Below are 18,018 nucleotides of genomic sequence, written 5' to 3' on the forward strand. Positions count from 1 at the left end.
ACAACCAGAAGAATAGCAAAAGAGGCAGAAAAGAGATGGCACAGCATCTCATAGTAAATATCAACAGATCTGACCAATGTACTGCCAGACTGATGAAGAGCAAGCTCGAGTTCCATCAGTGTAAATGGGTGATTATAGTCATAGAGACAATTTGCTTGAAAAAAAAGAGATGATCACTCTGCCCGAGTCGTAATGGCTAAGAATGTGGAGGAGGAAACAGAAGTGCTAGATCTAAGAGAAAAGCTTTCACCAATAGTACTGGTGATGCTTTTGGCATGATAAACTTCCTGGCCATTGGAAAGCAAGATCGAAAGTATACTGCTCATTGACCTTCTGAATCTTGTCCCATATGACTTTGGAACTGGTGGTACAAGAGAAACTGGTTGTGAACTTAATCCAAGATTCCTTCTGGCTTTGAAATCGTATCTGCCAATCACGTGCACAGCTCTGCTAAAAACAATGCAGTTTGAAAGAGTAGGATATCTATGAAAGGTATTCCAGGCCTTTTTTTGAGCCTTCCATGCTATTTGGAAGGCAGAATTCCAACATGGATGAGGATACCAGAGAAAATGAGTCGAGGTTTTAGGAATAGATTGAGCAGTTGCCTAAATAATACAGTCAATCACTGTTGTCACACAGTCATCTATGATGGCTTACAACCAATGCAGGATGAAGATCTGAGAGAGCAGTGAAAGTGGGCCAGTTGGCTTGTTCCAGCTTCCACCAAGGCACATAGGTTGGGTGGCATCAACCACAACCAGACTCCTTTAAAATGACCAAAAAATAACCACTGTCCCATGGGTCACTGTCAAACCTCCAAGATAAGCAAGAGGAAAGTGAAGAGGATCAGACAGAACAATGAAAGACTGACCAGGTATGTGAAAATAAGTATAAGAACCAGTATTGAAGAAAGTTGTGATTCAAAAGCATTTGCTCTACAGAATGACCCCTCCCCATCAATATCAGCACCACCCCTGAAGGAATTATGTCCACTAAACCATTAGTGGAGAGCAAAAAAGTCTGATTGATCAGAGGTTTTTCCAGGAGACAGGTAAAGAGAACAAACAGCAATGGTATGATTCAAAAAAATTTGGATGGCTACAGCTTCAAAGTGTATATCATGTAGCAAAGACAGAGTGGGTACATAAAGGTCAACTAGCAGTGCCACCCCTCTATGTACTTGTCCATCACACAACCTATCATTCTGGTATAAAGAAAAACTGGTGAAAGGTGACTGTATTGACAGGCTTCAGAAACACTTCCCATGAGGAAAGTTACATAAGATGATAAGAATCAATAAGCACTTTGATGTCATCCAAATTAAAAATGGAAAACTTGAAAGTTTCACTGCATCATAGTGGCCATTTTTACTTAGGTGGAGGAGAACTGGACACAAAGCCCTTCTGTTTTTGACCACATCATTTTTCTTAAGTAGGAGGTCTGTTGATCTCTATGAATTGCACTATTCCAAGTGGGCAGGTCTCTGTCGATCGACATAGATTCCAGCAGCTGAGGGCATGAATGAATACTTATTCTGCATCTTGGGGCTGAAGAAGAAGATGGACCTGAAGCAGACACCAGAAATAGGAGCCAAAAGAAGTGGATCAGGAGAGCCACTGGAAAGAATAGTTGTGACAGAGATAGGAGTAAATGTTGGTTTGTCAATTCTTTTAACCATGGAGGGCAAAATACTCTCCAAGTGGTTGGAGTATGACTCTGTTAGAGGCAGAGAGAAATCTGTTTGTACTCCCTCTATAGCAGTGGAACATGGTGCTGCAGCATAGGTCTGGGACAGTAACATCCGAGCCTCTGGGTAGGAGATATTTTTCACCGTCTTTAAACGTTGTACCTCTCTCTCCTCTACCAACTTACTGCAAGAATGAAGGTAAAATTGGTGGGAACGATTACAGTTAACACAGTGAGGTTCCACTTCATACTCGTAGGAATTGTGGTCTTTGCCACCACAATGGACACATGTCAAAGAACCATGACATAATGTCTTCGAGTGACTGAACCACTGACACTGGAAACATCTGAGAAGGTTGAAAATATATGGCATACCTTACAGTTCGTATAATCTATCTTTACAGAGTCAGGCATATGTGGTAAGGTAAATGTCAGAATTATAACATTGGTTGGTTTCATAATTCCATCCTTGCTAGTGGAAATATGGTGCACTGCAAAAATACCTTTCAATTTTATTTATTTTTTGTGCATGAACTGGGGTATCCATATTAAAAGAGAGAAAATTTCAGTGACACTTACCCCACCCACTGCAGACCCAGGGTTTTGTGAATTCTATACCTAAATACCAGAATCAGACTCAATGTCCACAACACCTGTTGGCTGAGTATGTCCAACACCAGTGCTCGGTTGACCCTAACCCAAATGGACTAGCCAAATGACCCTGGAGGGCCACTCCAAGGCTGCTCATCTACAGGAATTTAAGGCCAAAGTAGTGTGATGGGGTTAGTCCTCTCAATCACCAAGATGCTCTTCTCCCCTTCATGGATCATTATGCATGGGAAACACATGAATGGACTTTCAGATTCCAGAAGAGATAAACTGAAGGTACAGAACCTTCTCTGGGAGGTTCCCCCACCATGTAAAGGAATCCACCTCAAGGTGGGTGGTGTTTTGAAGAAAAGAACAATAAAGTTAAACAAATTTATGACATACCAGAAAGATGAGTTACAAGTAATCCCAAAGTAACAAAGACTCATGTTAAGCCTCATATTACTGGACAAATGATACAACTAAACATTAATTTCAAACCTTAACTTGACTCTGACTCTTAACCAATCTAAGTAAATTTATGTTATTGAATCCAAATAACTACAGATAATAATACTAACAGTAAAAATATTCAAAAACTATACCAATATAATGCCATATCTTTCCAAAGTCAGCAGACTGCATTTCAAAATATGTGGGCTCCCAAACTTGAGTTGAAGCCCAACAAAGGACAGCTCACTGGATGATCAATCTCCTGATGAGATAAATCCAATATTTACCCTAAACAAGGACCACTAACTAAAGTGTATGTGAACTGTAAGTGTGCTGATAGAAGATATAACCTCTGAAGTTGTAACTTATAAATAAGAATTTATAATTTGAATGAATAACTAAATAGAACCAAGATGGCAGAGAGAAATAAAAAAAGTAGAAAGAATTTGTAATGAAGTACTAAGTTCTATAACTGGAAAAATATAAAATAATTCCATTTTGGAATAAGTTACAAATATCATTATTTTATAATACATAGCATATTTGTGGGCAGAAAATGAAACAAAAATATTAAAAAAAAAACTTAAAGAGAGCACAAACTAAACTGAACAAGAGCAATATCAAACAAGAAATGACAAGTAGATTAGCATATAGGAAGTCACAAGCCAAGTGGGTGTGTGCTATTACTATTGGTGAAGGTTTGTCACATGATAACTTGCATGCAAGAATCTTTTATGCCATGTGAGTCGAGGGGTGCATGAGCTTAGAAGGCTTGAGGCATGAGAAATAATTTTTGCAAACAGAGCAGATCACCAAATGAAAATAGCCATGAATGTAAGTGGAAATAAGATACCTTGTAAAAATTTTTTTTCCCAGTAAGACTTCTGCTAGAAGTTTTAAGGAAGAACATGGGTAATGGATTTATAATCATAAATATGGGCAAATTAAGATAGGAAACTAAACTAAAAAAACAGTAAATTGTAATTTGTAACGTTGATAACAAACAAAAACACTTCTGAAATTTTGCATATCTAAGTTGGACTAAAATGAGAGAGAGTGAAACAACAGATAAAAAATAACACCATGTAACAAAATTTTTACTTTTCTTGTTCCTGGGCAGAAAGTGTTATTTCCCAATTGCTTATGCCTAAAGTAAATGGAAAAGACCTATTTTTCTCTTCAAACTTTGCTTTTGTGACCTTGGTCATGAAATTTTCAAATTTACCCATTTTTCCAGAACATTCCAGAGATCTTTGTCTAACAAAGTCGAATGCCGAGCTTTTGACATCTAGGCTCAAGGAGTGGAATTTGTTGGATGAAAGTGTGCAAGTCACAAGTCAGATGAAGTGTTACCGACATTTTTCAAGCTTCTTCACTCATCAAGATGGGCTCTGCTTCTTCTACAATGCATCCGGTCTGTGCGAAGCAATTGGAATTGCCTGTAACCCAAATGAGTGGTGACTCTTCATTGACAGCTTATCCACAAGCCTCAAAGCTGTGCTGCTCCATAACAGGAATAAGTATCTGTCCCTTTTTCCTGGCTCATTTGGTGTACCACAAAGAGGAATATAACAACGTCAAGACCTTGCTAGAAGGCTTGAAGTATGATGAGTATGGCTTGGAGGTTATCAGAGACTTCAAAATGGTGGCATTCCTGATGGGTCTCCAAGGAGGCTTTACTAAGTTTCCCTGTTATCTTTGCCTTTGGGACAGCAGGGACACTGCAGTGCACTACAACAGGAAGCACTGGCCACAACAGACTGAGTTCTTTGTGAGGAGGCACAATGTCACGTGTGAACCACAAGTAAACCTCCAGAAGGTGTTGTTCCCACCAAGGCACTTAAAATTGGGTCTTATGAAGCAATCTGTCACAGCTCTTGATAAGGAGTCTGCAGCCTTCAAGCACCTTCGAGACTTCTTCCTTAAGCTGTCTGAGGCAAAGGTCAAAGCTGGTGTCTTTGTTGGACCACAAATAAAGAAAATCCTGGAGTGCACAGAATTCCCCAAGAAGCTCAGTAGGAAGGGAAAAAAAAGCTTGGGGCAGCTATGTTGAAGTGGTTCGGGGTTTCTTGGGCAATCACAAGGCCAAAAATTATGTGGAACTGGTTGAAGTTCTGGTGAAGAACTACGGCAAAATGGGCTGAAGGATGTCCCTGAAAGTCCATATCCTTGTCGCTCATTTTGATAAATTCAAGGAGAACATGAGAGCATACTCAGAGGAGCAAGGCAAGTGCTTCCACAAAGATATACTGAACTTTGAATGCTGCTACTAAGGAGCATATAATGAAAACATGAGGGGAGACTATATTTGGAGGCTAATACGTGGAAGTGATTTACATTACAGTTGCAAATTTTGAAAAACTACTCACTTCTAAACATTTTTGCTCATTTTTGGATAACTTTAGTATAAGTACATATAAATCTTGATTCATACGTTGTTTTATTCAGACCTTATGCAAATGAGAACGTGCAAATTTGCCTGTTTTTACATAGAAAATAGATTAATTTCTAAATTTCATTATCCAGGTGATAAAAGCAAAGTTTAAAGGGAATAATGGCCATTTTCTGTACTTCTAGAACATAAGCAATTAAGAAATAACACATACTTTCAAGGAACAAAATTTGTGTTACATAGTGTAATTTTTATAAATACAGTATTATTATATAATTAAATCAATGATGTTACATATTAACACAATGTGTTTCATTATTTCTGTATCCAAATTAATTAATATTACAAGCTATTTGTGCCTTTAGTTAATCATTTTCCCAATCATTAATAACTTGCATATTTTTTGGAAAAGATGCAACACAGACCAAATTAGATTATCTTTTAGTTTAGATCAACAACGTTAAGAAAAATATTTATTCATAATGACCTCAAAGGACTTAGTTTATGATTCTAGACAAATAACATATTGTTTTTATGTTTAAATCAAAAGACAAAGTTCTCTAACTTGACTTACAGTATGTAAAAACAGAATCTACACAAGGCAAAAAAACATACTAACTATAGTTTGTACAACCAATAAATGTAAAATACTAGAAATAAAGCAAGCCATAGAATTCTATCACCAGAATTTAAAAAATCCTCAAAATTTCTGATTAAAACAAGAAAAACCTTAAATGTAGAAATTTAAACAGGCAACATAATGTAGTACTGAAAGTTATAGATAAGTCTTATATCTTCTGTTACACTTGCCAAAGTTTGGAAAAAACTTGTTCATATGGTTTTACCTAACAAGTTTTGCGATGGATTTACTGTTGTTGCTTTCAGAGACTGTGCGAATTATTATTATACTCTACTTAAGAACAAAGAACTAAATATTATAGTATTGTTAATTTTCTAATAATCATAAGAAATTAGATTAATAAATTCTGTTTATTAAAATACATTAATGTATTTTGCAGAAGGCTGACTTTGTATTGTGTTCCTAGTCCTCAGTCACATTACTTGTGACATTATAGCCACTTTCCTAGGATTTTCTGTGTGTAACTCTAAACTAATGGTTATTTTAATTGTCAGTAAATCTGTAGACAAAGGAAAACGTTTCTTGCTCTTTCAAGGTAATGAACCAAATTTGGCAACTTAGTTTTTAGAGTGTTTTCCTACCCATAGTTTTGGTTTGACTTTTTATATTGCACTATATAACACAAATTTTGTTCCTGGATAGTGTGTGTTGTTTCTTAATTGCTTATGTTGTAAAAGTACAGAAAATGGCCATTATTTCCTTCAAACTTTGCTTTTCTGACGTAGATAATGAAATTTAGAAATTAATCTATTTTCTATGTAAAAATGAGCAAATTTGCACATTTTCATTTACATAAGTTCTGAATAAAACAACATATGAATCAAGATTTACATGTATTTATGCTAAAGTTATACAAAAATGTTAAGAAGTGAGTAGTTTTCGAGATTTGTGATTGTAATGTAAATCACATTCACATATCAGCCCCCAAATATAGTCTCCCAGCATGTTTTTGTTATACAATCCCAGGTCACAAAAGCAAAGTTGGAAGAGAAAAATAGGTCTTTTCCATTTATTTTAGGGATAAGCAATTGGGAAATAACACTTTCTGCCCAGGAACAAGAAAAAGTTAAAATTCTGTTATATAGTGTTATATTATAACCATAAATGTTTAAGCCATAAACACATTAGGTTTTAGAGGTGACCCAGGATACATTTTATATTGTAGCTTGTACCCAAGGATCTTTTCCAAAAATATACAGCGTATTTTGTTTATAGCTCAAACATTTATGGTTATTATATATATAGACACACACACACAGAATTATACAACCAAATATAATAATAAAAGTCTGAAACCAAAAAGTGTGAACAATACCTTTTGCTGCTTTGACAGAAGGATATTTGGAAGAGAAAGCATTATAGAGTGCTAAATCATCTACTTCAGGACTAAGGTCTCCCACAAACAAGGAATGTTCTTTTCTGTTGAAATATACAACAAAAAAAGTAAATTTCATTTAATTATTAACTATTTTCAGGTTCAAAACAATTGTAGTTCTTAACTTTTATGCTTGTCACAAGATTTCTTGAAACAGTGGAAAATTTTAATAAACAATTTAAAGATTGTATTATGGGTATTATGTGTGCATACAACTTCTTTAAAAGTTATCAAGGTTTTGTAGAATGTTCAGAAAATAATATGGCTAGAAAGCTCTTTTGTTATGCCTTGTTTCATCACGTAGTTGTGGTATAAATTTGTCGAGTCTTAACTATGAAAACTGGCATTTAGAAAGGCGTAGCAATGGAAATTTTTATACACTAATACTTACAATTTGTTTTTAACAATATAAATACAATGACTGCTAGAGAGAGCATGATTTTGTAAGCCAAAGAAAAATTATACTCCATCAATAACCTGCATTATTTAGAATTTCAAGTGCAAATGTTCTAGTAAGCGAATGTTTAATTGTAACACCAGTAAAATCTAAGCCTCAGTTACACAAATTTAACTGTGTAAAAAAAATGTGAATACCTACTCTGAGGTATACTGGGTACTTTATTTTCTCTAATAATTTGTTAATAATAAGTCATTTATTACTTACAGTAGATAAAGGAATATAATTACAGGTATCAGAGTCAATACTTATTGGTCAACCCAGCAGATCCTGTCAACATTTACTTTTAAGGATTTTATCAATTTAAAAAGAATAAAAACTTTCTTTTAACAGTTGTAAAATGTTTGTTTTGGTACAGTTTATTATTGAATGTAGCTTGACTGGTTCAGTAGTTCTTACCATAGTAATAATAATCATAGTGCTGCACTGAGATCAATACACTGAATGAGCTCCAACTAACTAAAGTTTTACATTTTTTTATTTACATTAAAATCTTTCAATACTATAAATACTGCAGGTATACAACTTAATAAAAATAACTTTATAATAGAATAAAGCCATTTCATCAAAGCATACCAACCCAGTTAACAAAAACATCACCAGCAAAATGGTACATCATGCCACTCATTGTACCTATCTGAAACATTTAGATTGAGGTTAAGATGCAAGATCATGTTTTAAATGAATTCAAACAGAAAGTGGCAACTGCAACAGGTTATTTGTTTGTTAAATTAAATAATTTAGTAAACATTACTAAAAATAATTAAATGTAAATCAATGGTTTCACATTTTTATTAGATTTACTATGTTGTAGTTAAAAAGTTGTATTTTGGTACTTCTTATTGTTTAAGCACAGATGAAACACTTAAAAAATAATAATATATACAAAGTTCTATAATAATAATGTACCACACACAGTATATAACAACTTATTACAGATGGAAGAAATTTATGATGACTGGTTTAACCTTTTTTTACTGTTATGAAATAATGTCTGCAACAGTGTGTGTACCAAAATCATCTGAAAGGCAAGTATGAAGAAAAATGGTTATTTATAAAATAAACTTCAGGGAAACTTTTTGTGATTAAGGCTGATACTTTTCAAAGTTGTCATTGCTCTTAGTGACAATTTTGTCTAACATTTTGATGAACTGTTTGTGTTATTAGTATTTATATGATGTATCCTTAGGTTATTTGGTTAAATATATGATGAATTTAACTTTTTATCAGTTAAATTCACTTTATAATAATAATAATAATAATGTAATTAATTCCTTCATCACCCATCCTTTATTTAATGGTAATCATTACATATTATGGTTCACACCATAATTTCCACTGTAAAACCTTTTGGAAAAGATGGCAAACCCAACTTTAGATCACGCATATGAAAGGTACAAAAGACTATTAGAGCTGTGTCAGAGGACGTGACAGGTATGTGTTAAATGGAGTTGATATGTTTCAAGTTTCTTCATCCATCTCAAGTAAACAACTGTTGATTTCAAGGCATGGCCAGATGCTTGTAAACATTTTGTTCACAAGACTATCAATTTAAAATCTTTGTTTATTACCTTGATAATAGTTACAAAAAATATGTATAGCTTCAATACCATGGATTTTTGGGTCAGATTTCTCTTTTGTAGCCACACACTCCAGTTCACAAAAAGTAATACAGTGGTACCTCGGTTCTCGAACTTAATCCGTTCCAGAAGGCTGTTTAAAAACCGAATCAATTTTTCCCATAAGAAATACTGTAAATTAATTAATCCATTACAGACCTCCAAAATTAAGCATTATGAATAATTTAAATAAAAATATTGCTTATTTATACTTGTATGATAGTACTTACATGCATAAAGTCAACCACAAAAACTATAAACACAATAAAAAAACAATAAATGAAAATTTAACTGTACTTTACCTGTGCTGAGGAGAGCTGATGGCACAAGTGAAAGGTGATGAGGAACATGGAGAGTAGGAGTGTTATTACTGTCTGGAAGTCACCTTCCATAAAAACGTCAGGTAACTCTCCTTCTGGGGTTCTTTCTCTTTTCTGCTACAACCTGCTTGAGACTCACTGGACCTGTTTCTCACTAAAATCTTGTCTAATGAGGTTTGTTTCTGCCTGGCACCCTCCCCATGTCTCACCACACTATGTATGCCACTTCTCTTCCTAAATTTTACAAACCACCCCCTACTAAGCCTTAAAGGCATCACTTATACAGTACTTGTTCCAGGAGTGGTTTTCAGGAGGTCAGTGTGCAACTGCTTTGCTTTTTCACAAATGATGGTTTCAGAAATGCTATCACCAGCTAAATGTTTTTCATTTACTCAAATCAACAACAGTTTTTCTACCTATTCCATTCTTTGTGATCTTTGTTTCGTAAGCACTGTCACTCCTTTTGCAACATCAGCTCCTTTGATGACCTATTTATTTTTCAGTATGGTGCAGACTGTAGACTTCACCATACCAAACTGTGTAGCAAGGTCAGACACATGAACACTACTCTCACACCTCGCTATGAGATCTTTTTTCACCTCTATTGTGGCTCCAACAACTTTTCTTTTTGGTTTGCTGCTTTCATTATCCTTCATTGACCCCATGGTGGCTTATTTAATCAGAATATTTAGAAAAACAACAACAAAAGAAAGAAAGAAAAACAAGAACGTTCACAGCAGATTTTAGTGGGGATGTGGACTGAGCGACAGGTGCAGGTAAAATGTTTTGAGCAAGCTTGGCGTGGGCTGAAAATGGTCGAAGGGTCATTCGGGTCATCAGTCGGGTTATTTCGGGGATTCGGGCCCTGACAGCTTGGTTCATGAACCGAGTTTATGTTCGACAACACAGACATTTTTTTCTCAAACAATATGTTTAAAAACCAAATTGTTTGAGAAGGGAGTCATTCGAGAACCGAGGTAACCACTATATTACCCATGATTAGCTACACATTATTCAGGTGTCTGTTGCATAAATACTTCTCTTTGAAAATCCTTTTCATAACACTTAAGTACAATTCTAACCTGGCAGAATTGCACCATTAAATATTTTTGTATTAATTACAAATGAGATATGTCACCTGTAGCATCATGGCTTGCACCTCTGGTGAGGGACTGCTGAATTAGAATATATATATTTTCCAAATAAAGTGTGATTAACCCTTATTACATATATTATATATATTTTGTCTTTTTGATACAAACATGGTGAAATTAGTTATTTTAATATAATCATGATGAAACTTTCAGACTGATTTATTTATGATAAATTTTCTTTGAACCTTTGCCATTTTGATATAAATATTACATACAAATTGTTTATTAGCTTGGTACACATAATGAAGACATTTTCATTTCACACATGTATCAATTTTTTTTACATATATATACATATAAGATGAAATTATGTAATATTGGTAAATATGTGAAATATGTTTTATCATTATGAAATGTACACAGTGATATTGTGTCATTTTATTACAAATGTAACAACACTGTCATTAGTAAATGTGTACATCATAAAAATAATTTTGGCACAAACTTGATTACTCAGGTGTGTGTGTGTGTTATTGAATTGATGTAAACTTAGTAATGGTTTTTATTTTGGTAAAACATAATAAAAAGCTTTGATACACAATTGTTGTTTATTCTGACCAAAAATATGGATGTTATTAGTTTAATTTTTGTTAGTCATTTTTTTTCACTTATTTGGTGAAACTACAAATTGTAGCACAAAAAATTCATTAATCTCAGAGCTAAATATAATAATGTTATATAATATAAAATCAGACTAATTAGTTAATGTTTAAAAATACTCACTGCTGTAGATGTTCTTTACCATAACTGGCATGGTTCAACTTGAACCTTTTTGGCTGAAAAAGTGAAAAATATATATTTCTCAATATTCAAAGAAAACATTAAATATCATAATTTTTATGCCAAAGTAATGTCAATACCTCCTAAGCCTTAACTTAATACAGGTGAAGCCACACAGTTTACCAGCAGTCAGAAGGAATCTAATTTTAAACAACTCAAAACTAGCTCCTTAAGATAATAGAAATTTACTTATTTTTGGAGAAAAAAAAGTGAGATTTCAAAACAGATGATATACTCTGTATTAATGATTTGATATAATTCTTCCAAAATTGATCTTACCCCTCAGAAGAAAATGTATGTTTTACAATATTACTGCACAAAGTTTACATTTTCCTCTACCAAAAATGTATTCCTGATAAACATTTACCTATCTGGACACAACTATTTCTCATGTACTTGAATGTGAGATATCATGCATGCCACTAGCTTTGAACTATCATCCACCAGTAACAGGGCAACACATGTTCCATGAACAGTAGTTCCCTATAAACACTTAAACTTTAAATTAACTTTACTCTTAGATGAACCAAGAATAATGTACACCAGTTATGGGGAGGAAAGGTGAGATGGTATATAGAGACGTAACTATTCTATTGGAAATACATTTAAGTAAGAAAACCATTCACTTTCAAACCAACACACTGACCACTCTGCATACAATAGTTTGAACACCACATTAATGTGAGGTAGAGGACAGTGCAAAAAACAAATTTATTGATTGATTGATTTAGTGTTTTATGGCACAAAGCAGCTCAGCTATCTGAGCCAAACGTCCAGTAAAAAAGTAAAAATAAATTAAATGTAGTAAAATACATAAAAGGAAATGAAGGTAAAAAAAACACCTTAAAGAACAGAAAAAGCATAAAACCAATGTTGACACCTAGTCTACAATGTTAAAAGAGAAAGCAGAGTAAGAGAAGTTGTAAAGAACTTCTCAAGCAAAATGGTAATGGTCATAACCCACCAGGAAGACTAACAGGTAAGTAAAAGAACCACCGTCAGTCACCTGAAGTTTGCCTTAACAGTCCTGGTTCCAGGTTATGTTGTCATAACAGTCATTATCAAAAGGTAAAATAAGAAAAGTGTTAAAAGACATACAGCAAAATTGCAATAAAAATTAGCCAAATGTCCTGTAAAAAGGTAAAAGTAAAGTAAATGTAGTAAAATTCGTAAAAGGAAACAAAGGTAAAAACAAAACAGTAATTAAAAACAGAAAATGGCAGAAAACCAATGTTGACATTCAGTCTACAAAGTTGTAAAGGACTTTCTGTAACATAATGGTAATGATCATAACCCTCCAGGAAGACTAATAGGTAAGTACAAGAACCACTGTCAGTTACCTGAAGTTGGTCTTTCCAGTCCTGGTTCTAGGTTATGTTTTATTGTGGCCAGTACCAAAAGGTAAAGTTTTAAAAGACATGCAGCAAAATTATAATAACAACTCACCAGGACGACTAACGGGTAGTTCAAACGGATAGTTCAAACAGCAGCGTTAGTCACCTGAAGTTGGCCTTTCCATTCCTGGTGTTGAGGTATTTAATGTTTTGGCCATTTTCCAATATCAAATTGAACTAGAGAGATTGAGACTCTGAAAAGGAAACCACATTAAAAAGGTGTAATGAATAAATATCAAACACTTAAATGAGGTTAAAAAGATTAATGGCCATTAAAAAACTAAAACCTTTATCAAGGTGGATAGTATCACCATCACCAATAACACTGTCCAATGTTACAGACAAATCCTGGGACAGAACATGTTTAAAATAGTGCCGTTGTTGAGAGTCATAACGATGGCATGAAAGTAAAATGTGGCTTACAGTGATTCGAGTGTTACACAAACTACACACTGGTGCATCAGTTCCAGATAAAAGTAAACGATGAGTTAAAAAACTGTGACCAATGTGTAGTCTAGTTAGAACAACTTCCTCCTTCCAAACCTTACGGAAGCTAGACGGCCAATACCCCAATATAGGGTTTTATTTGAATAAGCTTGTCACGTTGCTCACTCAAAGTGGACTGCCAGCTGGCATGGAGCCAAGCCTTGAATACAGGACCATAGTCCATGTACAGAATAGGCACAGTGGTGATAGTGCCAGAGCAGATAGATTTAGCTGCCGTGTCTGTAAGTGCATTCCACGAATACAAACATGGCCTGGTGTCCAGAAAAACTGGATAGAAGTAGCTGTTAATGAGAAATGGGCCAGTCGGTTATGAATATCAGCGAGAATAGGATGTGAGCCAACGTGAAGTGATTTCAAGGCCAGCAGAGAAATAAGGGAGTCAGTATAAATAGTGCAATCGGAGTACCGCTCAGCTTCAATATGATCCAGGGCAAGAGATATGGCGTACAGTTCAGCAGTGAACACAGAAGCTGTAGATGGGACTCTGCACGCAACCACCAAACTGCAACAAACCATGTCAGAGCCCACAGAATTACCTGATTTGGAACCATCCGTATAAATTGGAATGGAATGATATTTCGAAAGATGTTCAGCGAATTAAAAGATAGTACTTCCAATCAGGAGTATCTGCCTTTTTCAGATGACTTAAAGAAAGGTCACATTTGGGGGCTGCAATGTTATCCAAGGACAGACCCAATTCATTCAATTACGCCTGCATGCGAAGGCCAAAAAGAGCAATGGCAGATTGTCTGTTTTGAAAAAGTAAGGCCCACTGAGAAAGGAAAAAACATCCCAAAGTGAGATGCTTTGGTAAGAAACAAAGTTTCAAAGAATACAGTAAAGACAGTTGCAAACGGCAAAGGTGCAGAGAAGGTTCGTGAGATTCCACGTATAAGCTCTGAACTGGGGAGGTGCAGAAAGCCCCAGTGCACTCAAAGTCCTTGATGATGAATGGGGTCCAGCATTTTTAAGGCTGAGATTCTGGCAGAGCCATAGACCATTGATCCATAGTCAAGTTTTGAATGAATAAGAGCACGATATATCTTTAACATAGAACATTGATCTGCTCTCCAACTGGTGGTAGAGAGGACACGGAGGATGTTCAGTGCTCTTGTGCATTTGACCTGTAGCTGCTTTAAGTGTGGTATAAAGGTCAGCTTACGGTAAAAAATAAGCCCCAAGAACTTGGTCTCAGGGACAACTGGCTGCGAAACTTCACCGATACGAAGTTCAGGATCAGGGTGAATACCTTGTTAGCAGCAAAAGTGCATGCAAACGGTTTTAGAGAGAGAAAAATTAAAGCTGTTCACCATAGTCCACTTCAGTACACGATTGAGGGCAGTTTGTAGTTGTCGCTCAATATATCTCATGTTCGACAACTGACACAAGTTGTGAAAGTCGTCGACATAGAGGCCGTTTGTAACAGTGAGAGGGAATTGTTCAGTGATGGCATTTATCTTTATACTGAAAAGTGTGGCACTCAAAACACAGCCATGAGGGACCTCAAGTTCCTGTACAAAAGAACAGGAAAGTGTCGAACCCCCATACGAACTTGAAATCTCCTGTCCGTTAAAACATTTTTAATAAACATGGGTAAATGGCCACGTAACACATATATATATGTAGGTCTCGCAAAATGCCATACCTCCATGTTGTGTCATAAGCCTTCTAAATGTCAAATAATATTGAAACAAGATGTTGGCATTTGAGAAAGGCTTCTCTGATTGATGTTTCAAGTCGAATTAGGTAGCCCGTGGTGGAGTGCTGTTGTCGGAACCCACACTGGGTGGGCGAGAGGAGGCTGTTTGATTCAGGAACCAAACAAGACGAGCATTAACCATCCTCTCTGAGGTCTTACAGAGACAGCTCGTCAAAGCAATTGGACAGTAGTTTGAAGGAATACTGGAATCTTTCCCAGGTTTAGAGAAAAGCAGGATAATAGCCTGGCACCAGGCATCAAGAAAAACATTCTCCTGCCAGATCCGGTTAAAAACAATTAGAAGAATATCAAGAGAAAAAGGAGGAAGATAGTGCAACATGTCATAGTGTACATCATCAGGTCCAACAGATGTACTGCCAGACCAATGAATGGCCATTTTTAGTTCCACCAGGGTAAAGGGACAATTATAGTCAAAGAGACAGTCAGTTCGAAAGGAAAGAGGTGAACGCTCTGCCCGAGTCTTGATGGCCAAGAAGGTGGAGGAACAAGCAGAAGTGCCAGGTACCTGGCAAAAGCTTTCACCTAGAGTATCGGCGATGCTCCAGACATTAGCTTCCTCTTGGCCATCAGAGAGTAAGATGGAGAGGGGGACAGAATTGTAGTGCCAATTGACCTTTCGAATCCTGTCCCATATGACCTTGAAACTGGTGGTAGAAGATATGCTAGGTGTGAACTTAATCCAAGATTCCTTCTGGCTTTGACATCTTACCTACCTAGCATGTGCACAGGCCCATTGAAAAGAGATGCAGTTCGAAAGTGTGGGATATCTACGGAAAGTATCCCAGGCACGTTTTTGAGCCTTCCGTGCTAAGTGGCAAGCAGGATTCCACCACGGATGAGGATATCGTGGAAAACATATTGAGGGTTTAGGAATACAGTGAGCAGCTGCTTGTATAATACAGTCAGTTACCGCTGCCACACAGTCATCTCCTGATGGCAGGATCAAGTTCTGTTAGAGCAGTGAAAGTGGACCAGTCTGCCTGATCCAGCTTCCACCGGGGCATGTGGGTAGGGTGGCATCAACCACGGCCAGTCTCTCTCAAAAGTATAGGAAAATGATCACTGCCTAGTGGATTATTGTCAACCCTCCATGAAAAATGGGAGAATAATGAAGGGGAGCAAACCAAGAGATCAATTGCAGTAAAAGACTGACTAGGTGCGTGAAAATAAGTGGAAGAACCAGTATTGAAAAGAGAAAGATTGTGATCAGAGAGCATACGCTCTACAGAGCGACCCCTCCTATCAATAACAGCACTTCCCCAAGAGGGGATGACGTCCATTAAAGTCCCCCAGGATTAGAAAGGGAGACGGCAACTGTTCAACGAGAGCATCAAGGTCTGATTGATCATGTCTCTCCAAGGGACAGGTAGAGAGAACAAACAGTGATGGTATGACCCAAGGAAACACGGATGGCTACGGCCTCCAAGGGTGTGTTGAGTGACAAAGACAGGGTGGGCACATGCTGATCAACCAGTTGTGCCACCCCTCCATGTACTCTTCCATCACACAGCCTGCCATTTCTGTACAGAGAAAACTGCCAAATGGTGACTGTATCAGCAGGTTTTAGAAATGTTTCTTGTAAGGAAAGACATACAGGATAGTAGGAAGCAATCAGTGTTTTGATATCATCCAGATTAGAATGTAAACCTCGACAGTTCCATTGTATCAAGATGACCATTTTTTAATGACGGGTAGGCAAAATGGCTGAAGAACCCTTCTGTTTACGACCACGTCTTTTTTCCTTACTTTCCTTATTCGGAGGAGGTCTATCAACCTCCATCGATTCTGCCCTGGGTCGATTAGGCAGGTCTTTGTTGTTGGAAGGGGATTCCAGTGACTGAGGACACAAACGAATGATTGTTTTGCATTGTGGGGTGGGAGAAAAAGATGTATCAGAAGAAATGCCTGTATCTGAAACCAAAGGATGTGGATCTTGAGATTTGTTGGAATGTATGGGAGGAACAGAGATGGGTGTAGAAGTCGATTCATCAACCTTTTTAACCATGGAGGTCAAAAGGCTTTTCATTTGTTTTGAAAACAATTCTCTTGGAGGCACAGAGAGATCTGTCTGCACTCCCACTGTAGTTGTGGAACGAAGTGCAGCAGCATATGTCTGAGATGGAGTGGCGGACAGCAATTTCCGAGCCTCAGGATAACTAACGTTATGAGTCGTTTTCAAATGCTGTACCTCTTTTTCCTCCAGCCATTTTGGGCAAGAACAAAAGTAGAAAGAGTGGGAACCATTGCAGTTGACACAATATGGGTCCGTGTGACACTCATAGGCATCGTGGTCCTTGCCCCCACAACGAGCACATGTCAGGGAACCACGACAGGACGTCTTTGAGTGGCTGAACCTCTGACATTGGAAACATCGAAGAGGGTTTGGAATGTATGGCTGTACCCTGCAAATTAGATAACCTGCCCTGATGGTGGCAGGTGCATGTGGTGAAGTAAATGTCAAAACGAGGATATTTGTTGGCAGTGTAACTCTGTCTTTGTGAGTGGAGATGCGCCTCACTGCAGAAACTCCTTGAATGAAGAGACCAGCGAGAATCTCTGACTTGGGGACGTTCTTCAAATCTCTCTCAACAATAACTTCTTGTGATGAATTCAAGGTAGCATGAGGGGTAGCCTCAATAGGTACATCCCCAAATGCCTTTGAATTCAAGAGGAGTTCAGTGTGTTGAGATGTGGATGTTTCCACCAATATGTCACCAGAGCAAAGCTTCTTTACTGACTTTGGAGAGCCAGCAAGTCCCTCTAGTCCCTTCTGAATAAAAGAGGGGAACATTTGCCCTAAAGGTTTTTTTGAAAGAGAATGTAATAAAAGAAAATGAGGTACAGGTGTTACAGATGTTGAAGATTGCTGCTCAGAGTCTTCAAGACGTGGTCATTTACCTATTGACTGTTTTTTCACTATTTTATTCAAATAT

The 18,018-nt window shown here is 36.7% G+C and overlaps 1 protein-coding gene across 1 annotated transcript in view; it reads right to left on the reverse strand.

Annotated features, from left to right (window-relative positions):
* Secp43 (tRNA Selenocysteine associated protein) overlaps nt 1–18,018 on the reverse strand; it is a 52,485-nt gene that overhangs the window by 20,443 nt on the left and 14,024 nt on the right. The window contains exons 4-5 of the mRNA XM_076511914.1: nt 11,408–11,460; nt 7,075–7,178 (exon numbers count right to left, since the gene is read on the reverse strand). Coding sequence (XP_076368029.1) covers nt 7,075–7,178; nt 11,408–11,460 — 157 coding nt within the window. The remainder of the gene's footprint in view (nt 1–7,074; nt 7,179–11,407; nt 11,461–18,018) is intronic.

This window comes from Tachypleus tridentatus, chromosome 7 (assembly GCF_004210375.1).
Source record: "Tachypleus tridentatus isolate NWPU-2018 chromosome 7, ASM421037v1, whole genome shotgun sequence".
NCBI classification, from domain to species: domain Eukaryota; kingdom Metazoa; phylum Arthropoda; class Merostomata; order Xiphosura; family Limulidae; genus Tachypleus; species Tachypleus tridentatus.